The sequence below is a fragment of the Pholis gunnellus genome, assembly GCF_910591455.1.
Source record: "Pholis gunnellus genome assembly, chromosome: 8".
Taxonomy (NCBI): domain Eukaryota; kingdom Metazoa; phylum Chordata; class Actinopteri; order Perciformes; family Pholidae; genus Pholis; species Pholis gunnellus.
The window spans coordinates 10,820,980-10,846,902 of record NC_136534.1 but is presented as its reverse complement, the minus strand read 5'-3'; the positions used below and the strand labels follow the sequence as shown (position 1 = coordinate 10,846,902).

The 25,923-nt window shown below is 39.1% G+C and overlaps 2 protein-coding genes across 3 annotated transcripts; one reads left to right on the top strand and one right to left on the bottom strand.

Moving 5' to 3' along the window:
* The first annotated feature begins 14,102 nt into the window (after positions 1-14,102).
* LOC306699986 (B-cell receptor CD22-like) lies at positions 14,103-17,656 on the top strand. 2 transcript variants are annotated; one of them, XM_079164838.1, is made up of 6 exons: positions 14,103-14,208; positions 14,619-14,960; positions 16,081-16,368; positions 16,662-16,743; positions 16,856-16,889; positions 16,971-17,656. In XM_079164838.1, the coding sequence occupies exons 1-6, from the start codon at positions 14,106-14,108 to the stop codon at positions 17,007-17,009; spliced, it is 888 nt and encodes a 295-aa protein (XP_079020964.1). In that variant the 5' UTR covers positions 14,103-14,105; the 3' UTR covers positions 17,010-17,656. The 2 variants fall into 2 exon arrangements, with proteins under 2 accessions (XP_079020964.1, XP_079020965.1); XM_079164839.1 differs by having other exon boundaries at positions 16,952-17,656.
* Positions 17,657-18,778: 1,122 nt separating this feature from the next.
* On the bottom strand, positions 18,779-24,621 carry LOC306700550 (igLON family member 5-like). Its single transcript, XM_079165589.1, has 8 exons — positions 24,438-24,621; positions 23,691-23,833; positions 23,387-23,469; positions 23,086-23,291; positions 21,489-21,752; positions 21,061-21,363; positions 20,199-20,292; positions 18,779-19,841 (listed from the first exon to the last, which is right to left on the bottom strand). The coding sequence occupies exons 1-8, from the start codon at positions 24,496-24,498 to the stop codon at positions 19,778-19,780; spliced, it is 1,218 nt and encodes a 405-aa protein (XP_079021715.1). The 5' UTR covers positions 24,499-24,621; the 3' UTR covers positions 18,779-19,777.
* Between the last annotated feature and the right edge of the window lie 1,302 nt (positions 24,622-25,923).

Genomic DNA, 25,923 nt, shown 5'->3' with positions numbered 1-25,923 from the left:
CAGAATTATGTCTGGCTGGAACTTGTCAAAACAAATGAGAATATTGATCATTGCTAAACTCTGTCACACATACTCTGAATTGCTCTTAAAGACAGATTTATTCCTCACTTCTGGTAACACTACCTGGTGTGCCGATGGTCCAATGAAAGCGTACTCAAAAGAGGGATGTTGTTATGTAATGTATGAAATGTTATGTATAATAATCTGCTTGAAGGTAACATGGAAACCACCGACATTTGCTTTCAATTTCAGAAGCTATTTTGTCTTATCTTTGTGTGAAAGCGGGACACTGAGGGAACTCCAGCCTTCAAACACTTCAGACTTGACCTTCAGGGATTTCAAACTCCGTTCACTTTCAATTTATTCTGTCCAAAGACACGTTTTGAACTTTAAAAGATAAGGAGTTGGCATTTGTTAGAAAACGATTGAGAAAACAGTGCCTGAAGTAAAAGTGCACAGAGGGTAGCTGGATTTTGACCGCAGGGACCTGTAGGCTAGTCTGTATGTAGCGTTTTCAGGACCTGAACGCTACACAACAACAACAACAACGACGACGACACACATTGGTCTCAGGTCGATTCTTCTCATCTTTGTCTTTTAACAGCGAGAAATGCCCTTTTCACACTGCTACACGCATACAGATTCGAAAATCATGTTCAAAATCATTCATCTCATTAATTGGTTACGGTTAAAAAAAAATTCATATTTTGTGTCAACTGATACCTCTACAGATTGTACCCTTAGCGTTGGATTGTTTGCTTTGAATTATAAACATGCAGTTTCACTAATATTAGAAAAAGCGGTTGGAACAGACATTTAGCCTTTGCATTAAATTATGCTGCATTCATCTCATATCGGTATCCAAGTTGTAATAATAACTGTGTAAAATTGTTAAAAAACAAACATGGACGCCTCACGTCAGTCCATCATTCAAGGGAAATAACCCAAATTGAATGGATAGAATGCTATATTGTCAAAGCCCATTGTTGAGACCCTTATCCAATCAACTTTGCAGTCATACACAGGGGTGACAGAAACACTTCTGTCTCATTTCTGTTCATCTGTGAACGCAGCATTAAACCCCATAAATACCTGAATGTGAGATCCAACTAATGCTTCATTATATCTAGTTGTGTGCCAAACTGTGCTGCAACATTAAACATTAAATGTACACCAGACCTCACTCTTTATGCCCAGTGTGAAAAGGGCACAACTTGTATTTTGTTGTACCGTGCAAAAGTTATTTCAGTCGGAGCCAAAAGTCTTACTGGTGCACCTTTTCCTGTGACGTCTGTGGATGTCTCTTTGAAGGATTATGATGAGATTTTGTTTCTTTGTTACTAATCATGGCTCGGAATAACACTGTTCATTCTGTATGTAGTTAATCTAGTGTCTGATGTCAACATCTGCTTTGATTTACAGTCAAAGTCCCAAAACTGAAACATCACTTTTAGTTTGAAATGTGCCATATCCTGATGGAAGGAAATCATATGGACACCTCCTCTCTCTGTTTTTGTTTTCTGTGTCGGATTTCAGAAGCAGCTGGCTGTGTTTCTTTCACGTTGTGTGAAAGACTGACGAAAAATTAGAATCCACTTTAATTCTGTTGGTGCACGGAGTGGAGAAAGTGAAGATAACCAGTAACACTGAGTCTTGACTCCCGAGTCTACATGTGTGTGACTGCATGATGTGGCTGTGAGTTGTACTGTATGTATATATGTGCTTTCATACATGTAGGAGTGTGCGTGTGTAGATCTGAATGTGTAATATACACACTGACACATTCACACGCCTATGTGAACACAGCAAAACCTCCGTTGTTTTGGTACTAAGTACACTACTATACTAGGGGTTTGTTTGTAACTTATTTGGAATAAAAAACAGTGGCCGGTGATGTCTTGATCCTTTGTTGTTTTTCTTCTTGTACATTGTGTTCATAAATGTAGAAATTAATTATTTGTATGTATTAATTTGTCATTACATGTAATCAATTCAATGCTACTTTCATCATGATTCAGAAGAAGAGAATAATGAAATGAACAATGACCATTTTCCCTGAGCTGGAAAAATTAAATGCACAAACAAATGACATGTTTGCTCATTGTCAGTCTTGACGGGTTATTTGTTCCATTTTGTCATGGATCAATAAGATCCACTAAGTCATTCTGCTGGTGTTGAACATTTCTTTGTGCAAATATTAATATTGATTAAAATAATTTGACAGGCTTTAAAATCTTTGTATTGTCTTTCTTTGCAACTTTTGACTTGCACTGTAACAATACAGCCACCAGATGGCAAATACAATGCTACAGTACACTGTCTCTCTTCCTCTCTCACACACACACACACACACACACACAAACACGTATACACACACACAACCAGAGGAGGAGTGGTTTTTACTAAGTCAGAAAGAGCAACTAAGTCAACTAAGCTGAATCAACAGCCCAACGTTTCCATATGTGTCTTCTTCAGGGGCCGAGTAAGAAGTCTAAGTTACAAACAACTTTTTATACATTTCCAAAAACATGTTGCCACATAACAAGGCATCCTGTAATAGAATCACATCACTGCTGATCAAACCGTAACATGTATCACCTGCATTAACGTGTCACCTGTGTGCGCTTTAAATGTCATGGCACCATCTTGTGGTTGAAATAATTAATACAACAAGTTGTATCCAGACTAAATAGTAACAGTTGAACTTAACATATGAAGATTCATCTCAAGTCTCAAATCTTTGTGGACTCACACATGAAGAAACTTCACTGAAGCCAGCCAGAAAAAAAAGGTGACAAGTTAATGCAGGTGATACATGTGATGCCTTGATTACCAGTGATGAGATTATCCTATAGGACGCCTTGTTATAAGGCGTTATAGATACATTACAACGTGTTATGATTGTGCTTATAAAGCATTAAAGACATGAATTCCATATATGAAAGATGTGATGATGATGAAAGACATGATGATTTATTATTTTACAGTGATAAACATACGTAAACATTTTTAACCAATAAATAATTCATATCAACTCATTTATCAGAAAGTAAAAAGTAAGTAAATATATCTGCGTAAGTAAAAAGCCAAAAAAAATGACTATGATCTCTAATATGAACGTGTCTGTTTTATGTTAACTCTTGTGGACACAAACAACTGATCTGATGACTGCAGAGAATGATGGACATTTATTGAGCAACAGTGAAAAGGTTTACATGTACACAGTAACAGAGCGCGCTAACTGACCGTCTCTGCATCCTTCAGACTTCCACTAATCTGGCGGTGGTGGAACTGAGACAGGGAGGGGAGCTCTCAGTTTGGGAGAGGAGCTGCAGGAGTCGGTGGCGAATGTGCAGGATGTGGAGGAGGAAGGAGCATCTCTGGTACACAGCTCTGGAAGAAGGGATCGTCCTCATCGGCTCTCGATCAGCTCCCGGTGGATCTGGATGTGAAGTCCAACAGGGTCTGGAGGAAACCACAAAGAACATGTGTTGTATTGAAATAACACGCATCACCAACCCTCCATTAAAAAAATCAGATGAGCTGAAGAAGCTACACACTGAGGCACTACCAAATATCTCACACATCCGGCTGATCAACTCTACCTTGAGTTGAGTGGGAGGAAGACGAGCTCTCTCTGGTCCATGAAGTTCAGCATCACAGTCAGTCAATGTGTGGAAATAGCTGTGAGGAGAACGAGATGGTGTAAACAGAATGTAAACACAAAGGCAGCTTTACTTCATCAGCCCAGACATGTTATTATGACACAGCTATGTTTCTGTTTCCTATGTGAGAGGTGATATTTACGAGTGTGTCTCTGATCCTTGCTGTTCCTCTATGGTCTTCACATGACGATAGGAGATGAGGCAGCGGTGCAGGTTGATGGAGGAGGCTTCAGGTTGAGCTAGAGTCATCTGGCAGCGTCTTCAGGTGGAGGCCGAGGTTGATGGCTGCAGGTGAAGGTTCAGGCGGCAGGTGTCTGGAAGGATCTGCAGTATGGGTGGAGTCAACGATGTCATGAACACATATACATCAGTCATTGTATGGAAATATTGACAAAAATGTTTTCACAGCACTTTAAACATTTCAGAAATTAGCAATTTGAAGGTGCAATTTCAGTTCACAGTTTGTACTTCATAAAATATCTTAATTGGTACAGTTAACATGTTTGATTTTTGTTTGGATGTGGTCAGAAATGTCCTGAACACAAACATATCAGTAAGTCAGATATTATTAATTTCATTATCTTTCCAGCAACCCTCAAATCAAAGAATAAAGACAAAATGTATGAATAAACCAACGTTAAAACAAATGCCAACGACTTCGGCTTCTGCTAACGGGTAGCTGAGCGGGCTAGCCAACTTCATCATTAGTAAGACAGAAGTAGTGGACCAGAAGCGATCACAGTCCTGTGACCAATCCTGCTTTAGACAGAGGTTAGGACCTCCCACCTCATTAGCATACAGACACATAAATATTCATTTATTTCAGCATTTAATTATTCTTTTATTCATTTATTTATGTATTCAAACATTTATTTAAGCATTTATTTTTGTATCCCTGTATTTATTTATATATTTATTAATGCATTTATTTATTTACACTACCGTTCAAAAGTTTGGGGTCACTTAAAAATGTCCTTATTTCTCAAAGAAAAGCACTGTTTCTTTCAATGAAGATAACATTAAATTAATCAGAAATACACTCTATACATTGTTAATGTGGTTATTGACTATTCTAGGTGGAAACGTCTGGTTTTTAATGAAATATCAACATAGGAGTATCTGGAGCATCACATTTGTGGGTTCGATTATACTCTCAACATGGCCAGAAAAAGAGAACTTTCATGTGAAACTCGCCAGGCTATTCCATGCGAGAAATTGCGACAAAACTGAAAATTGACACGAAATTGTCTGGGTGACCCCAAACTTTTGAACGGTAGTGTATACTTAAGTCATTTTCTGTCCTCCATACTTGGAACGCATGCGAATGGAAAAAGATCCAGACCTGGAAAAATCCATTAACATGGCAAGGCAATCAGAAGAGATCAAAAAGCAGCAACACACACTGAGTGATGCAAGTGGTATAAAACAGATTAATTGATTTTTTGATTAATTTTATTCTCTTTCTGTTGGACAAGTAACAATTTGGGCACTCTGGTTTCTACCTACTGGCCAATCCTGTCATTTGATTTTTGAGCATATTGTGCTTGTATGATGTGATGATTATGTATTTACTTTGTAGAGTGATGCAGGTGTGTCTACATACAGTGTATGTGTGTGTTTATGTACATATATGATGTCTGGCACGGTGAAATGAGGTCACCTTTTTTATTTATTTATTTTTCTGTTCTTCGAGGTGGGTGTACCAGTGGGTGGGACAGGTTTGTTGTTTGTTTGTATATGTTAACAAAAAGCTGAAAAACAATGGAAATATTAGTCAAAGTACATGCTTACTGTACTGTATTCTGTGTCTGCCAATATTTCCAAATTTTAAAAGAATTTTAAAAAACACAGATGGATATTCAATTCAATTATTTTTTTTTTTTTAAATCACAAATTACAAATTTGCCTCAGAGGACTTTACAATATGTACACATTTGACACAGCGTCGGAAATACACGAGGGCAAAGGGCAAAACTGCACCTAAGAAATATAATGTTGCCACTGATATCACTAGGAGAGGGGCAAAAAATGCCCCCATAATTTCCTCTAATAATAATGATAATTTAATGAACTTGTCAAAAACATCGGAGCGCTTCTTAATCAGACCTGTGACTGCGAGACTGCGGTCAAGTCAGCAGACACTCAGATCTCCGTGGTCAACTCAGCAGACACTTACATTTTAGTGCACCTATACGCTGAAATTCACGGGAAACGCATTCAAAGATTAACGTGACAACTTTCGGTTTCTTTAGACGAACATCCGGTTTTCAGAATAAGATGCCAACAAAGTATACATATTGCATAATGAAAATATGATTAAATGAATTGTATTCACATTAAGTACAAAACATGCTACCTGCATCTCGTGAGTTAAAGGGAAAATACACCTAAATTGTGCGTAAAGTGTCTTTATTTTTTGATTTGAGGGTTGCTGGAAATTAATAATACCTGACTGACAGTCGATTAAGATATTTTACTAAAACTCTGAACTGAATTTGTACCTTCAAATGGCACATTTTTTAAATGATTAAGGTGCTATAAAAATGTTTTTCTCAAAAATTCCACACAATGACTAATGCATATATTTGTTCAGGACAAAATGGGTAGTATCACAATATTTGAGGTGCTACAAAAATATTTTTCTCAATAATTCCATACAATGACTGATGTATGTGTAATCAAGGCATCGTTGACTTAATAATTGTTAATAGTGTTTTAAAAAATGTCATAATAACAATAAATAACCACAAAGAAATAAGAATACAATTGAATATGATTGTCTGATTTATGTTGTTTTTTGTTCAAAAAATCTAAGAAAAAACTTTGAATCTGTAGACTACTGCCTAATAGTCTTATTATTGCCATTTGATGACAGTTGCTCATATACTGTAAGCCTAAATAAGTATATTTATTAATTTGACTCTCTTTCTGTTGGACAAGTAATAATTTGGGCACTCTGGTTTCTACCTATTGTCATTTGATTTTTGAGCATATTGTGCTTGTATGATGTGATGATTATGTATTTACTTTGTAGAGTGATGCAGGCGTGTCTACATACAGATTTACAGTGTATGTGTGTGTTTATGTACATATATGATGTCTGGCCGGGTGAAATGAGGTGACCTTTTTAGGGCCCGAGCACCGACAACCTCAGGTCCGCGAGGTCCCTATTGTATCTGTAGGAATTATTATTATATCCTATGATGAAAAACCGTTTAAGGGTATCTGACATGTCCCCAACCTCCCCATATTTGGCGAGCATATCAGGACTGCGGGAAATTTTGATATTTTATGGGTCCAATGCTCGAGCATACAAAATTACTCGCTAGCGCCACCTAGATAATGGAAAGGCAAGCCCCGACAGCCCGTATGTCCAAATTACTTAAGATTTTACAGACATGAGCAACTGAATGAGTTCTACAAAAAATCCTCTTGGGACCCTAAGCTCCGCCTACCAACATTTTCCACCATTTTGAATTTTGTAAAAAAAAAATAAAAATCACTTCTCCTAGACCCTGGGTCTGATTGGTACCACATTTGCTGTGAATCATTATTGGATATATATCATCAAAAGATATGAAAACTTTCTTGATATCTTATTGCATTAAGAATATATGGACCAATGAATTTCATGAGGAGTTGGCCTTCTACAGCAATATATATAACTTCAAAACCATGTGGCTTATCATCACGAAATCTGTAGCATATGTTCACATTGTGTCCTGTAACATACCCTCACATTTTTATTCCATACAACCACTAGGGGCCGATGCAGTAATACTCTCATTTCTTTGCATTTTTAGGCATTTTTCATTGTTTTCAGGCATTGTACTTTAACAAACTCCTCCCACAGAATTTATACAATCAACTTCAAATTTGGTCAAGATGATCTAAAGACATTAATGATGAAAAGTTACAGAAATGGTGTACTGACATTGAACGACCTTCCTTTTATGTGGCGCCCATGTCAGGCACATTTCGTGCCGTTCGCCATGAAAGAGGAAGTTGTTGTAACTACAAGGTACTTTATTCAATCTGCCCCAAATGTGTTATGCATGATGCTGGTCCAGGCCTGAACACATTTCCATGCCAACATTTTCACAAAGTCATAGCGCCACCTACTGGCAAAAGGAAATGACAAGTTTGATACTTTGATGTATTCCGACGAGGAAGTTTCCCAGATCAGTCTAAAATTTGGCAAGGTAAGCCGCAAGACATGATGATGCTGCTTCATCGTGAATATTGTGAGTTGTCGTTAAACGCTGTTGCCGTGGCAACGCGTCATTCGCCATGAAAAATGAAGCTTATTTTTCTGTAACTTAGGATGCTCAACAAGCCTTGGAACTTTGCACAGGTGTCATAGGTGATGGAAATAAATATTTCATATGGCTTTTTGGCTTGACCATTTCAAATTGCCTCGATAGCGCCCCCTACAAATATTCAAAAACGCAGCCCCAGCGCTACGTTTAACCTACATGTATGAAATTTAGGAGGCACATGTATCACATGAAGACTTAAAAAAAAGTGTCTTGGGACCATGCTCTAAATTTAACGGGAAGTCGGCCAGTTTGATTTTTGTGTGAATTTCACCATGATTTCTAGTCGCTATACTTTAACGAACTCCTCCTAGGGACTTTGTCAGATCCACTTCAAATTTGGTCAGTACAATCTAAAGAACTTTGCAATTACAAGTTACTCAAAGCTTTACGTTTGATGGAATGGCGAAGCCGTGGCATGGCGGCCATTTTAAGTGATTCGCCGTTAAACAACAAGCTGATGTAACTCCACTGGACTTGCTCAAATCTGTTCCAAACTTGCCACACTTGATAATAGTCATGGCCTGAGGATGTCTATGAGCCAATTTCCACTTAAAATCATAGTGCCACCTACTGGCAACAGGAAGACAGCGTTATGTGACACACTGAATTGGATTTACACAATGTGGTCTATACTTGATATAGAGCAACATAATGCATGTTTGCGCGTGTTCTCTAGCGCCACATAGTGGATACAGGAACGTGAAATATTTGCACTACATAATTTCCAGTGTCACACAGTCCAAGCATTAAAAATACGTCTACCTTGTGGGCTCGCTGTCTGATGGTCGCAGATATTTATGGCCGCTTCTGCCGGCATCCCGCCAGTACCCCCGACGTGCGGGAGGATGCGAGGGCCCGTACATCGCTGCTTGCAGCTTTAATTATTTATTTATTTTTCTGTTCTTCGAGGTGGGTAGCGCAGACGGACGCCAATTCCATACAGCACTAAACAACGAACATAAACATTATTTTCGGTACAGTACACGCACATTAAATGTTCTCGAACATGAAGGATAACAAAATCTATAACTGTAGGATTTTCTGAAAATGCTAAACGTTATTAGCCTTGCAGTTCTCTCCTGAAGAGAGAGACAGACAGAAATAGAAAGACAGAGAGAGAGACAGAGAAAGATAGACAGAGATAGAAAGACAGAGATAGAAAGAGACAGACAAATATAGAAAGAGACAAACAGAGAGAGCAACAGACAGAGATACATAACACACATGTGACAACACATTTGTGGGCGTCACACTCACAGCATGTTATCTTTGTGCTAATCACCATACGACCTCTTGCGGGTTGCATACTCCAGTCTCACACATTAATATTTCGTTTTTTCAGTCCAGCGACAGCGATGCCAACAATCAATCCTGCTGTCAGTAGACGTTTGGCACAGCGACACCACCAACTTCTGGTCTGAGTCTCAGCAGCTGGAGCTGGCAGGAGGCTCTCATCAGGACAGATCTCAGATATTTCATCTACAGGTGTATTCTCCAGGAGGCCCTCATCAGGACAGACCTCAGATATCTCAACATCAAATGTATTGTCCAGGAGGCTCTCATCAGGACAGACCTCAGATATCTCAACATCAAATGTATTGTCCAGGAGGCTCTCATCAGGACAGACCTCAGATATTTCATCTACAGGTGTATTCTCCAGGAGGCCCTCATCAGAACAGATCTCAGATATTTCATCTACAGGTGTATTCTCCAGAAGGCTCTCATCAGAACAGATCCCAGATATTTCATCTACAGGTGTATTCTCCAGGAGGCCCTTATCAGAACAGATCTCAGATATTTCATCTACAGGTGTATTCTCCAGGAGGCCCTTATCAGAACAGATCTCAGATATTTCATCTACAGGTGTATTCTCCAGGAGGCCCTTATCAGAACAGATCTCAGATATTTCATCTACAGGTGTATTCTCCAGGAGGCTCTCATCAGAACTAGATGTAAATTCCAGGTTCTCAGATATATCATTCTTATGCTGCGCCTCCTTTAGGTGATGCTCAAGGATATAAATTTGGATCGCCTGGTCTTTATTGTCACACTCAGCCGTTTTTATACGCTGCGTAATGTCATTGATTTTGAGCAACTTGACATCACTGTCATCCTTTATAGACTTTATAGACTGCCCAAGTTCATTAATTTTGTCCGACTTTACTTTAATGTCAAGCTTAACCCTCTTTAGAGACTGCTCAAGGTATCTAATTTGGAACAACTTGACTCCATTGTCACGCTGAATCACTTTAAGACGCTCGCGAAGGTCATTAACTTGATCCATATTTAGTAGTTAGTAGTAGTAGAAGTAGTCTCGGGTATAACGTTTCTTATACGGTATCCCCAGAGACAATCAAAGGCAATTTTTGCCTTTGGTTGTCGTCATGCGTCATTGTCGTCATGCGTTTCTATAGTCTGTTTCTTAACTGACGTCATTTGTGACGCCTTGCCTTTGATCTTTGATCTGCGTTTGGAAACCGAAAGCGTCACAGCGGCTGCGACGCGTTTGGAGACCTAATGCGTCACAACGTGGCGACTAGGCTGTCCTAATTTGCATATCCCAAGATGCATTGCGTGCCGTTGAAGATTTTATTTGAACAAACATGGCGGCGAGTGATGCGAGAGCTGGAGAAGCGGCAGTATTCACTTTTAAACGTAAGTATTGGGTTTCAACTCACTCGAATGTCACCGATACTATTGTTGAAGCAAAATAATAGATCGTATAACATCACATGTGTGTTAAAATGTTCCGTTAAGTTACGTGACGTTGGTAACTGACAAGCTAACTGACGTTAGCCGCTGTGCTATTACCGGTTGCCTGCATCCGACCATAGTTAGCCTTAAAGTAACTTTTAATAACTTCACTTTCAAACCTCAGAGGTTGAATAATATCTTACTGAGATTGTGATGATTTTACAGATGATTTATACTTCATATCATGTACATAAACGGACCAACGTGAGCTCAGGTAGACAGGTTGTGAACCTGAAATATCACTTTAAGTCCGGTAACGTTAAGATTAATTACACGAATACACTGAATTTGAGTATTTTGCTAATTCTGTTCTTGTTTTGTTACAGGGAGCCAGGAGTGGAGGGGAGAACGATGGACAAACATTCAGCAACCATAGCTTTGTATTAAGACATTAGTCTATTTATAATGTCTCCATTTGATCATCTGTACTTAAGGTTACAGTTACATTAGCTCTCATCATTATAAAGCCTTCACTAATAAGACAGACCAGTTAATCCTTTTGATGTGTTAATGTTGCTGTCGTAGTTTTTAAATTGAAATAAGACATCCATGTGAAGGATTTCTGTGTGAATTTGTGTATATTCTGCTGTGTAAATTATAAAAAACTATGTTACTGCAAGTTAATAAACACGTTTGCTGATATTTGTTTTGCTGCTGTTAATGTTAACTGTCTTGATTTCCTCTGCCTTAGGAGATGTATATATATATATATATGTATGTGTGTGTGTATATATATATATGTATGTGTGTATATATATATATATATATATGTATGTGTGTATATATATATATGTATGTGTATATATATATATATATATATATATATATATATATATATATATATAATCCCGTTAATGCAAACAGGAAGTCCTCTGTAGCGTAGGCCATCTCATTTTGTAGACCGCACGGTCTACGCAGTCCTCAAAGGACGCGGCCCACGTAGACCACGAAGGCTGGGTGCTCCAAAGGATGCAGCCCCTGTATTGAGACACAGCTTACTAGCTGTGACTTAGTCATGTGAAACAAAGAAGTTTAGTAAACAAGAATGTGATTCAACACTGGTTTCAGAACTATGCTTAATCAGAGCATTTATGTAACTTTCACCTGCATCATAGAGCTTGTGACGCAGGCATCTACTGGAGCGTTTCCATCAGGGTCTGGTAGACTTTCAAATTCCTGGTCGCAGCTGAACTTCAGGGACCACAACACCAGGCCGACGATGACCACACGGTCCAGTCCAGTCAACTCCAAACTCCATGTCAACCTGCAGTTAAAAGAGTTGAGGTTAAAGGGTCTGTTCAGCCAAAAGTAATGTTTAAGCTATTATGGTCAACATGTCTACAGAACTGTGAGTCATTTTCAGTCAGTTCATTTTTTAGAACCTTCTTTGAAATATCACTTGTTTTATCATTTCCTTTGATTCTGGATGAACATGCCATGAAGAGCTATGGCATCAGAAAGAGATGGATTGCTATAGGGAGCAGAGAGCTATGACGTATAACTATCTCTCTAAAACACTGCTTGTTTGATCACAACATTTTAGCAACACCTTATTGGAGTTTTGAAAGTGCCCATGATATGCAGAACAAAAAGAATCCACATTTACAGGCCTCTCTATTAGTTACATTATGCTTCTGATACATGCACTTTGGAATGAACCGTCCCTACATTATTTATAATATAAAAACTGTGTAATGTTAGATAAAGTGGGGTTCATGTCGACATTGTCCCATGTAGGAAAGTAAGGTCATAGTAAAAATATTCAAACCTGTATTGGGTCCTGCTGTGCCTCATGTTCATGGAGAGTCCACAGTTGCAGCGGGGACTGGTTTCCCTCAGTGCGTAGTCGGTGGCAGTTCCAGCCATGCTGGAAAAACTGAAGGTGCTTCTGTACGTGGGGTACGAAGCACCAGTGCAGAGCAGAGAGATGCATTTCCTTGTCGGGATTGAGAAGGCCTTCTCTCTCAAGGTTGGTAAAGATGGTGTAGAAGAGATCAAGTATGCCGCCATAAACGTCTCTCCAGAGCCTTTCTATTCTGACGGGGAAACAAATATTTAGTCTGCCTACAATGACAGTTTATTACAAATATTTGTGTTCATCTCTTAAAAGGATAAGTTGACTGCCTGACACTTTACATTAACTTTAGCAAAGCTCTTCTTCAGACTTCACAATATAAATAGAAGGTTAGTCTAGGGTTAGCACTGTTGGAATATCAGCTGAACTAATCACAGTTTAAACCTCTTCAATCCATATTTACAGTTCAATAATCAAACTAATTCAACATCACGTTAAACAGGATTCTTCTGTAATGTGACACTGTGGGACATCCACTACATGGAAGTCTGAATCATTTCATTCTTTTTTGGGGGACAAAACTATTTCAAATGTAAAACATTTGGTGTCCTAATTATACCTTTGTTAATATAGCAGGGCATGTTTAGATAATATAATGTGACACTGGTGCTTTATTACTCAAACTATAACAAATGCTTTGCCTGTTTACATTCATTTGTATATTGAATATGGGTTTTGTTTTCTGTGTTTCTATCTAAATTTTCTTTTACCTAAACTCAACTAAACTACACGACGCTACACTAAGTGACTTAGTGAACAAACTACTATGGTGAACCTACCAAAATAAAAGGAGGAAAAAGAAAAGTTGTTTGGTCATTGAGTGAAATCCAGTTAGAAATCCTTCGGGTAGACTCATCGATCCTTCTCAAGTGGGGAAAGTGCACATGTTAACAACATAACTTGACACTGAGACAGAGTCTGACTTTGCTCAAATACTAAATAACTGAAGGAAACTACCTGACTGAGATGTCACATAGTGATACACATCCTAGTGTTGATGTTGAAGTTTGGGTGGGACGTTCTTCCTCTTGATGCAAGGCAAGGGAAGGGAAGGCAAGGCAAGATATATTTGTATAGCACATTTGAACAACAAGGCAATTCAAAGTGCTCCACATAAAAACATTAAAAGCATCAAAACATAAGGCAAAGCCTTACTGCCTGAAGCAGTAGGCTTACTTATGAAAGTTTGTCTTGTGAAAAACACTTGAAAAGGAAAGAAACAAATCAGCATAAACAAAGTGTCAACCACAAGTTCCCCATTTAAATTATTACTATTTTCGTCTCTTTCTGTGCATCTACTTTTCTCACATTCTTGTCCTTCCTGCTGCATCTTTTGGAGTTTTGCAAGAATTGTATGACTCATCCAACCCTCACTCTTGCTTCTCCAGAAATGTAAATGTGTGACGTGGCAGTCGCTAACAGGACGTCGTGCTCAACTATCAGATATTTGTTTGGATATCACCAGTCTACAACTTTCCTCTTGATCTATGCTGCTCACTGTCACGCCAACTTATGAGACATCAAATCCCCAAATCTCACATCTATCTCCAAACTTTGTGTTTTGCTTTGATGGAGAAGATGCTGGCAATGCTGGTGCTTCTGATCCTGAAGCCAGGTAAGGAGTGATTCTTTTTCAAATTTCGTTTCAAGACAAAGTACTAGGCTTGAATTTCTTTCCATACTGTTTTTATTCATTGAATTGTTTTAATTCATTTTTATATATTTGATATATTCCCTCTATTTTGTTCATATTGCATTGTTATAAACACTTCTAGCAAGGGCATAGTTTCATTTTCACAGGGGATGGGCGGGTGACACGGTCCTCACTTCCCCAAATTAAAATGTTTGGAACCTGACCAACCCTTTATTAAAACCACAGTCTAGACTTTTACAATACATTCATTCCCTTTCATGCTCTCAAGTCTCATCTTAAAGTTAGGGAAATATTAGTGCAGCGCAGCATGTTTCCATTCCTTCTTTTAACTCTGCCTAACTAATCAAACACATTACATGATCTGTCTGCAGGAACTGTAAGTGCTGGTTGGTCAGTGACTTTTGAAAAGACAGATCCCTGTGCTTTAAAGGGATCGTCGGTGGAGCTCAGCTGCTCATACTACACGGATGAAGGAACTGTTAAAAACACTGCATGGTACAAAGGGGAATTAGAAAATGGCACCTGGAGACGTGTTGCACTCTCAGACCTTCCTTCATATCAAAATCATTTTGAATATCTTGGTGACCAGCTTGGTGACTGTGGCCTGGCAATTCATGACCTGCAGGTTAATGACACCGGACATTACTACTTCAGGTTCGATACAGAGGCGTATGGAAGGCGGAGTAAAGAGTCGGTGTATCTGACTGTCACAGGTAAAATTATTCTACAGTGAGTGTGACTCTTTAATGATTTCAGTTTTTCCTAAAATAGTGGCGAAGACCCGCCCTTTCCGGTGTTCTTCATGGGACCTTATTTCCGAAAAAATGTGTGCGATATTCAACGGTGAGAGACAAATCATATTTTGATCCCTTTTGAATTGCGGCATACAAACATCTGATATTTTTCAATTTAAAAGATAATTTTGCAAGCCAAGAAAGTCGCAGTTTGACGTAGTATAATTTGGTTTTGTGTGAAACCATCAACAGTCAACAGTTTTACAGCAAAATGCAATTCACTTGATGTGCATGAATATCTTTCAAACTGACAAACATGATATCCGTACTTCATGGCACAATTCAAACAAGATCAAAATAATTACTTGTCACCCAGCATTGAGTTCCGTACCTATTTTTTCCAAAGTAACTACTATGGTGGTCCATCGCAATGGAAGGGGCTTCGGCTCTCTATATCATGGTCTCTGTTTCTTTAATCAACCAATGCAGAGCTGAGTGCCGAAGTTTACCCTGACAGTGTGAGAGCTGGAGACCACGTGACTCTTGAATGTATAACAACCTGCCAGGTTAGCGGCACAGTTTGGTTTAAAGATGGACTTCCTGTAGCCAAATCACAGTTCCAGGCTCAAGCAGAGGATGCTGGGAATTATTTTTGCGCTGTCAAAGGACAGGAGTCAGTGCTATCTGACCCTGTGGCTCTGCATGTTCAGTGTAAGTATGTTTATTATGACATTGTTGGTTGAGAAACTCATAATTCAGTAATGAATGAACTTAGAGGAATACATCAACATATTTGGTAAAATACTTAGCACTGCTTGTTATTGCGTATTGAGATAGAAAAGCAGATTAATGCCACTTTCATGTCTCCCTATTTATAAGAAGCTACTGCCAGCAGCAAAATGATGAACTATGTCTTAACATTTGACATTTAGTCGTGTCATTTATCCATTTTTTTAGGACTCATTCCTTCAGCATTCTGCTTTTGCTTTGGCTACAAATGATCGGGATTATCTATAAATGTTTTCTTTTAAACTTGTAAAAAAAAATCCTACCTCTAATTTAATGTATAAACAGCACAGTGGTTGTGTTTTTGATGCAGATCCCCCGTTGAATGTGTCTGTTGAGATGAGTTATTCGGGCCACCTGACAATGGGCAGCAGTGTGAACCTGACCTGCAGCAGTGCCGCTAACCCTGCAGCAGACAACTACACCTGGTACAGCAGTGCTGGTTCCAGTTTCAGCTCCCTGCTGCAGGTGGGGTCAGGACAGGTGCTGTCCCTCCCCTCTGTGGAGGCGTCCCACACTGGACTCTACCTCTGCCAGGCCAGGAACCGACTGGGGGAAAACAACTCAACCGAGGTGCTGCTAACAGTGGACGAAACAGACAGTGAGTATGGGAAGATAAGCAATTACAACCTGTTAAAAAATGTTATTGATATGTGATCAAGAAGCTCATCTAATGAGGAATGATAGTCATTGGTGTAAACTAGCGTGATTGGAAGTGTTTTTAGGGGATCGGGGAAACAATCAAATTGTATTAATTTATATGCAACCATAAATCTAGAGTTGGACTTAAACGTTCTTGTTAAAAAGATTGTAGAAAATACGGTAAAGTGCAATATAATCAATATTTATGAATTAGTTTGATTTCTCACAGTTTGTTTCTATTTCTACTATCAGCAAACCGTGTCATCCTCCTTGTTGGTATTGGAGTCAAAGTCTTTATAGGCCTGTTGCTTCCAATAGTTATTATTTGGGCATGGTAAGTTAAGTTATACACAACACTCTTGACTCTGTACCTGACGTTTCATACTGTGACTGCATGAAAAGAAGAAGAGTTCAATGTACACACTTTTCTCATTCCATTGTTAAAGGAGGCTGAGACGTAAATCTGCTGTTGATAAAGAGGTAAGAGGGACGTTGTTCTGTTTCAGTAAAATGAACGACAGTTCAACACAAAATGTTTAAAGTTGTCCTGTTGTGTTTCAGGAGAGAAGTCGTGATTATGAAAACATCAGCACTGCTTAAATGGGCCAAAAGAACATGGTTACACAGAATGAAATGTATGAAACCTGCCTCTGCCTGAGCCTCATTACACTTGATACATGACTTGGTATGCGAATGTCTAAGGTTGTATGCTGCCCGGAGCTGGAGTTACGAGTAGAGCAGCAAGTTTGCCGACATGAAATGTGCAGCTGCACCTTTCATTCGTTTACAACTCCTGTCACTGTAAACGTTCAGTCCTTCGAGGGTTAGGAAAGAGGACAAGTGCATATGTGGTTAGAGTATTTACTTTAGATATTCCAGTAGACAAAGGTTATCATCTGACTGGATAGTCTGTGTGTACTTCAGCAGGGCAAAACCATTGAAGAAATACATACACACAATGTTTTTGCTTTCTTTTTTATGATGTTTCTTCAGGACTGTTTGCAGACGTTTATTAAGTTGTGACCAACAATAGTGTGACACCTATTATATATATACTGTATTTTTCTCTGATAGTCTAAAAGCTGTTTTTTACCCAATTATGGTTGAAAAATTGTTAAACCGCTGTATTTACTCATTTAAAAATCTTTCAGCCGAATACAAATATCAAACTTTTGTTTGATAATTCATTTCTGTTCTCCTGTATTCTACCATTTTTTGTATTGTTTTGCTCTCATCTGCAACAGATTACCAGAACTTAAAATAAATCCATAAAAAGCACAACACGTCTGTGTGGAGTCACACTCCACACAGACGTTTCTCAATCATTTCTTAAGAATATCTTTGTGGTGGAACAACGCCACCATTTCCCAACACCCCACAATTTACACACCCAAAATGAGATTACTTTTCAACAGGTGCTAATGCCTTAAATTGCTCTAAATCCCCAGTTTTTTAAAAGTTCACTAAAGACTAGTTTACAGTTTGTCTTTACATGTTTGGCTGTGAGCGATGACTCGGCTAGAAAACTGTACCTGACCTTTGACATTGTTAAACAGGTTATTACCTCAGAGTGTACATTATTTATGTGCAGTCAGTGGTCAGTTTCAGTTCTACTTCTCATAAATAGCACAAAGTGTCAGAAAAGAGTTGCGTAAAGGAAGTGGTTCACTTAAAGAGACGGTGCCAGAACATCAACACTTGTTATTCAAGTATTGAAGTAACATGCAAAGTACAAATATTCTTAGTTTTATGTTTGTTTCTTGAAAAATGACCAACTGGGCAGTTAGTGTCAGGAGGACAGGCAGTGAGACAGTGTGCTAGTGAGACACAAAGATGAACAAAAACAACTCCTGTCGCTGTAAACGTTCAGTCCTTCTCATGACACACTGGAGACATCACCAGGAAAACATTACTTCATTTTTTATTCATGAAATACTAAATTAATACTATTTCATCATGAAGGTGTTGTTGCTGAACATGTTTTAGTCGTTTGAGTGATTCACTACTTGTGCAGCAGACTGTATCAAGAATCATTGTGGTCAAATCAGGATCTGCTGCCACCTTGAGTTTAACATACTCATGTACATTATGTTCTGGTAACCTTCAATACCCTAAATACATCCCATTTAGAACACATCTCAGGTGAGATACACTGTAGCTGAAATCTTTTAAATTAGAAACTCAGTATATAATATTATGAATTAGTGGCATTACAATATGTAGACCCTCTCTTTCTCGTTAAATCGTCAGATAAATGTAAACATTGTCCAGTAAATGCACCTGATAATCAGCTCTCGAACTAACATGTACATACATTATGTGAAACTGTCTCTTTAAATATTTGAAAACTCAAACACTTCCTTGTTTACTTTATTAGCATGTGTGCACCACTTTACTCAACTCAATTTAATATGATAAATCAGACATAAGAAACAAAAAATCTAAAAATAGACTAATGAGATGAGGAGTTGATGTCCAAGTATGTTTTGTAAATGGATGTCAGAGTCACTGTCCTCCTGGTTTTCATCCTCAGGCTCTGGTCATTATCGTTTAGAGCCTTATCACACTGAAGAGTTTACTCAAAACCACACAGACGAGGCCCCGTCCTAACTGTAAAATTCTCCTAATTGGATGATTATGACTGTGTTTTCCGTCATCATCTTCATTCTCATCATCATCACCAACAGGCTTCCAGAAACAGCTGTTTCTTGACATTGCTTATACATAGCTGGGTGCTCTCTGTGGCGTGAATTTAAAATCTATTCCTGCAACAGTTCAAACCGACTAGAAAACAAAGTAGGAGGACCTTTAATGGGAACAGGAGATTTTCTATTATCTCTGATATAATACATTTTTTCTTTTCTTGAAGATTGCTTGGTTAAATCCTGACAGCAGTGTTTAGTTTATCCCAAAGCACAATCACACAAACAAATGGAACAAGTGGAAGATATTCAGACTATTTGCTTCAGTTCTGTCGGTTTTGAAATGAACCATTTAGTCTCTTAAAGCGTTGATCCTCGTTGAGCTCAGTTCATTGAAATCCAGGAATTAAGGGTTTCAGGATTGTGTCCTGTATCCTGATCTTCAGGTTGTCACACTGTGTGAGTCGGCACCACTGCAAACGGTCTTGTAAGTTGTTTTTCTTCCGTGTGCATGATTTCAAGGAGCCCAAAAGTGCAACAGCATGTGATGCAATACTAGTTTGAAGGTGTCTGGTTGTATCATCAGGGTTTACTTGGCAACATGAGGTGTGAGATAAAAATGCAGAAGTGTCTGAGGGTTTTGAGAAAACATTCTAGCTATGCTGAGTTACTTGATTAAATAAAACATGTCTCTTCTGGTGTTTGTACTTTGTGCTGAATGAGTCCTTAAGGGGCTGAAGCAGTTGTCTCAGTGAGGACATACGACTGGTGTCTGGATGACTTCTGTCTCCTGAAAGGACAAAGAATTGATCAAAAAACATTGACATTTACATTATCAAGTTATTTTGATCTTGATACATTTGTCTTAAGAAACCAAATTAATTAAAACTGAAGATCTTTGGCTAATATTCAGACGATATTGTGGGCATCACCTCAACCTTTTAGTGACACATTATAGTCACATCTTATTATTGAAATAGTTGCTACACTGGATCTTTTCAACCACACACTTGAAATAAAAACAAACGTACTTTCTAGGAGTACTGAAGTATTCCAACGGTACGGTGCCTCTAAAGATTCCTGATGCCAAAATGCTGATAGAAATATAACTAAATGAAGTCAGCTGTAAGAGAAGCAAAGAACTCACCTTGTGAAGAAAAAGGCCACAAGGGCTATAATAGCCAGCAGAACAGCGATGGTCACTCCGATGATCACCAGTCTGCCTCCTGAAGAGTCAGACTCTGTAGTGAACAGAAAAGGGATTAGAGCCTGAACAAACACATCTTAGACAGTAGTCTTTAATACAATGTGCATGTGAATGGATGGACGTTGGACCAAGAGTATGTAAAATGTTGTGGTATTTCACAATGCTGGGCTTCATGACAGCAGAGTGGTGTTTGTTCTTAAGGGATTAAATGTAAAATATTTAAACTAAACACTGACTGGACAGAGTCATATTTCTTTCTGTTGCATCTCAAAGATAGAGAAGAGATAAGTAGGTTGGCAAATGTAAAAAATAAAGTTGTCTTCACAGAACCTTAAAAAGAGTCAGATAGTGGCAGAATGGGTCAGCCATTAATTACAGGATTGGTGGCTCGATCTCCTCTGGACACATAAAAAAATGGTTTTGAGCAAGACAACGAATCACAAATATCTCCCCATTTATACGTGGGCAAAATATCTTAGTGGCCAAATGGATAAATCCTTTTACTTTCTTATGGGTAAGGGTCAGATTTACTGTCATTGTCAAAGGTGAGAGTATACAAAAATGCCCACTACAGTATTTGTGAATCCATCTGTCACCTCTGTCATGTAAGCACTGCCTGTTTTTTTCCAAAAATGTCCAAAAACACCTGCTCGACCCTGCAAACACTGAATATTTAGTTTAGGTTTGGCCAGGTGTTACTGTGGGACAATTTTCTGCAGGATTGAGGGGCAAACAAACATGCTTGCCACTGAAAACTGAAAAACTCTTGATTGTTTGAATGACAGGCTCGCCATGGACCTACCTTTGGTACCTGTGAGTGTTGTGCTGTCGGTCTGTGATCCGTGCCTGTTGCGTGCTACACAGCAGTGCTGCCCATGCTGCTCAGCGGTGATGTTGGCACTGCTGAGGGTCGGGCCTCGTCCTGTGGGTTGAGCCCTGGATTGCCTTGCTTGATGAACGCTTTTGTCTGCTGTAGGGAGACACGCTGCACCCTGGTACCAGGTGTAAGTGTGGACAGGCGGGTTAGCGTCACTGCTGCAGGTCAGAGTCACAGGAAGCCCGGCCTGTGTCTGAGCGACAGAGACAGCTGTGTTTCGAGGAGAATCTAGACAGGAAGGAGATGAAAGGTCAGTTGCTTAAATATTCTAGTCAGAAGCCCCTTGCTTAACTGATGTTCATGTTACGCACAGCAACAGACAGAATGACTAAATCAGGATTAACTTTACTTACACTCTACGTCAATGTGCAGCTTTGTTGAGTTCTGCACTTTATCTCCAGTGTGTATTTCACAGTAGTAGCTGCCAGAGTCATCAGATGTAACCTCACTGATGTTCCACACCTGTCCAGCATATCTCGGGCCGGTGCTTGTGCTCTTGTACCATCCGAAACGGGCCAGTGGACTGGCCGCAGGGCTGCAGCAGGCCAGACGTAAGGCCCCGCCTTCCGTGATATCACTGGAGGGACTTGCGGACACTGTGACGGCGCTGGCGGAGTCTGGAGAAAACGAGGGTTAGGAAAGAGGACAAGTGCATATGTGGTTAGAGTATTTACTTTAGATATTCCAGTAGACAAAGGTTATCATTTGACTGGATAGTCTGCGTGTACTTCAGCAGGGCAAAACCATTGAAGAAATACATACACACAATGTTTTGGCTTTCTTTTTTATGATGTTTCTTCAGGACTGTTTGCAGACGTTTATTAATTTGTGACCAACAATAGTATGACACCAATTATATAGATGTTTCTCTGATAGTCTAAAAGCTGTTTAAGTTGTTAAACTGCTGTATTTACTCAGTTGAAAATCTTTCAGCCGAATACAAATATCAAACTTTTGTTTGATAATTCATTTCTGTTCTCCTGTATTCGATCTTTTTTTTTATTGTTTTGCTCTAATCTGCAACAAATTACCAGAACACAGGCACAGATACAGTATGGCCACAGAGAGAGAAAAACAAGAAAACAACAAGAGTTCAGACAAGACTCCACACAGACGTTTCTCAACCATTTCTTAAGACTATCTTTGTGGTGGAACAACGCCACCATTTCCCAACACCCCACGATTTACACACCCAAAATGAGATTACTTTTCAACAGGTGCTAATGCCTTAAATTGCTCTAAATCCCCAGTTTTTGAAAAGTTCACTAAAGACTAGTTTACAGTTTGTCTTTACATGTTTGGCTGTGAGCGAAGACTCGGCTAGAAAACTGTACCTGGCCTTTGACATTGTTAAACAGTTTATTACCTCAGAGTGTACATTATTTATGTACAGTCAGTGGTCAGTTTCAGTTCTACTTCTCATAAATAGCACAAAGTGTCAGACAGAGTTGCATAAAAGAAGTGGTTCACTTAAAGAGACGGTGCCAGAACATCAACACTTGTTATTCAAGTATTGAAGTAACATGCAAAGTACAAATATTCTTAGTTTTATGTTTGTTTCTTGAAAAATGACCAACTGGGCAGTTAGTGTCAGGAGGACAGGCAGTGAGACAGTGTGCTAGTGAGACACAAAGATGGACAAAAACAGTCACAACATTGAGGAACGACAAATAAAAAGACTGTAAAACTGCCAGTTTTTTCTTTATGATTTTAAATGTGAGCTATAGGTAAAAAGTTAAGTCATAAAAACACCCTGTTGGCAAAAAAATACGGACACATGTGATGTTGTCACCATTTTGAATCTTGCTTTATGTTTTTATTGTCTTAAATACTTTGCAACTTGTGAGCTATTGATTGTGATGATACTTCTTTTTTGAAGAGGATAATGATGAGGATTGTGATGGTGATCATCATGTTGAGTATGGTCAGTTGTAAACGAAATATTCCCACCTGCCACCAGGAGCTGTACACCGCTCTGCTCTGGCATCTTCTGTGAAGGGTGGCTGGTGATGAGGTAAAACACGTATGCTCCACTGTCCGACTCTCTCACATCAGAGATTCTCAAAGAGCAGTTTTTTGTCCCTGGTTGTCCCAGGTACTCCACCCTGTTCTGGTAGGATGGATCTGGGGAGATACCGGCACTGTGGAAGACGTATCTAAGACGGACAGATAGACTTAGATACTTACTATACGTACTATGAGTGCTTTGCCTGAATGAATCGCAGGTCTTTCAGTGCGCCTCCAACAATACCTTGATGTTATACAGCGACTGTCTTCGAGACACCACATCTCAGACAAAACTTTGTACTGTTGTCCTTCTTCTCCTCCCCCACCCTAATAGAGACACATTGACACATTTGATAAAACAAGAAAATTAAGACTAAAGTACTGCAAATTATCAGATGCTTATGCCTATGTTATTCTGGTTTCAGATGTTCAAACCACTTACTGCAAGCTTATTTATTTATTTGAAACCTTGCAGAGAACGTCTTCTGGTTAAAGACACACTGCGGGATGTATTGCAACGGCTAACAATGCCTTCTTTATTGAATTACCTGAGTAGAGAGCCGTCCCTCTTCCTTGGTTTCATTAGAATGTTGGGGGTAGTCATAGGAACAAGGGATAACCACAGAGGAACCAATCACAGCACAGATAGGACTGGAGGGGAGACGAACTGACCAATCACCTGCAAGAATACCTGATGGACAGAGGATATGTGTTAAAATAACCACCAAGTTACATTGCATTGGTGTAAAATGAACTAAATTAGTTTATTTTACAGGTTAAAGATAAGGGAACATATTTGACGTATAACGGATTTTCAGTATTAAATTACATTATCCAGCGACAGATAACTGACAAATCTGAGTTGCTACAATGTCCAACACTGTATTTCTGAACATTTGAAAATCATTAAACCGAAATAAGTTTGTGTCTGCTCAGAAGGACTTGGTCTCTACCCATAGGATTTCTTTTTTTGGTGCAATGTAAGAATGCAACAAGAACATATACATTCATGTAGTTCTGGTTGTAGCCTACTTGTTGCCCCAGAATTGAAAAAGATTTTTTAACATAACAATTGGAGAAGGTGTTACACAAATGCCACTGAAGTAAGCCTCCAATCCGTTGTGACCACACACCAGCTTCAAATGCCACATCGATGTCAGTCTTAGAATGAGCTGTCCAGCTCAACACTTTCAGTTAATTCTCTTCAATCAGTGTTGAAACTCCAGACATATGCAGGGTCATGTGAACTTCCCAGTGCTAAATGGTGTCACCATAGATGTTGCTGGTAGTCTTACCTGTCAGAGAGAGTGTGAAGAGCAGCCAACAGCTGCAGCACTGTGCCTCTTGTCCAGCCATCTTCTTCTCTTCCTGCTGTGGCTGATACTTGTTTTGTTGTGATCTTCTGACCTTCCTACCTCAGTCACCTGCTCTCTTCCTTTCTCCTTCTCGCCTCCTTCTGTGACTCTGCCAACCAATCTACCCTCCTCTCCTCTGTAGTTAAACTCACTGATGTGCCTGCTTCTCTTCCTCCAGAGCGGATTCTTTTTTTGGTCAGACTTCCCTTTTATTTTCTCTGTCAACAAGGAACTGTGACGATGACTTTGCTTTCATGTCAGCAAAGGGAACTCAGTGTAAATACATGTGTGTGTAGATGGTGGATGGGGGACACTGTGTTTACTGGCCAAGCTGTACCAACAGAGACATGAAGCTTCATTCACATTAGCTCAGAGTAATCTCTATACAAAAACAGCTGACATCCTTAAATGAGTTTACAATTCCTTTTTAGGACAGCGTGTTCACCTGCAGCAGGTCTGCAGCTCGTGAGGTCTCTCGTGCCCTGTTCGTCCACTCAGAAACGGTCAGTTGACGTCACTCGCGCCCCCCTCGTCTGCGCAGCAGAGCGCTCACAGGGTGACCACTCACAACGGCAAAGTTGGGATACACTTTCACTAACTTTGTCTCAGTTACTCCATTAGTCTTCCAAATGTTTCTCTCTTTTCTGCTAGAAGCGGGCGTCGGTGGTTTTGGTTGATAGAAACGGTCGCTAAAACGTTGCTACTTGTTTGTTCTTCTTCTTTCTTTCTTTGTTTGAGGTCAGTAACCTGTGAAGAAAGCAAAACGGATTTACTGAAAACTGGGATTTATCTGTGCTGGCGTCTAAACAGTTATGGTCGCCTGTTTTTGAGGCAGAATAGTCTTTTGTTTTTTCTATATTTCAAAGATAATTTGTCACTAACGAAGGCCAGTACTACACCTGCTGCAAGAAAACACAGGTGAGTCACTTTTTGTTTCAGCCCTGTAGTTAATATAAGCTAACTCTGAAAAGAAGCTATTAGCTAACCATTTAACGTTTAACAACGTTACATGCCTTTATATAACCTGGCTGTAGACTATATCCTACTACTAGCAACCAGCAGTTAATAGCTATTCCAAATTAAACACATTTTCAGTCAAATATAGTCGCCATTTTTTATAATTTTAAACCTTTTTAATGTCTTTTGGTCTGTTGAACCAGTTGAACCATGTCTAAAGACCTCTGCAGCCTAAAGTGATACAAATATCATATTAAACAGTTTTACCTGTAAGGTTTAGTAATTGTCGAAAACACTTTTCCATAACTTTCTATTGTTACATTTTAACTCCATGTAAGAATGCCTTGTAATAATTAGCTCCCTGTGGTCTCATATCATATCTTTATTAACCAAAGCTTCTTATTATAAAAGACTGTCGTCTTTAGTTAATAAAGACGACAGTCTTTTATAATAAGAAGCTTGTTCACGT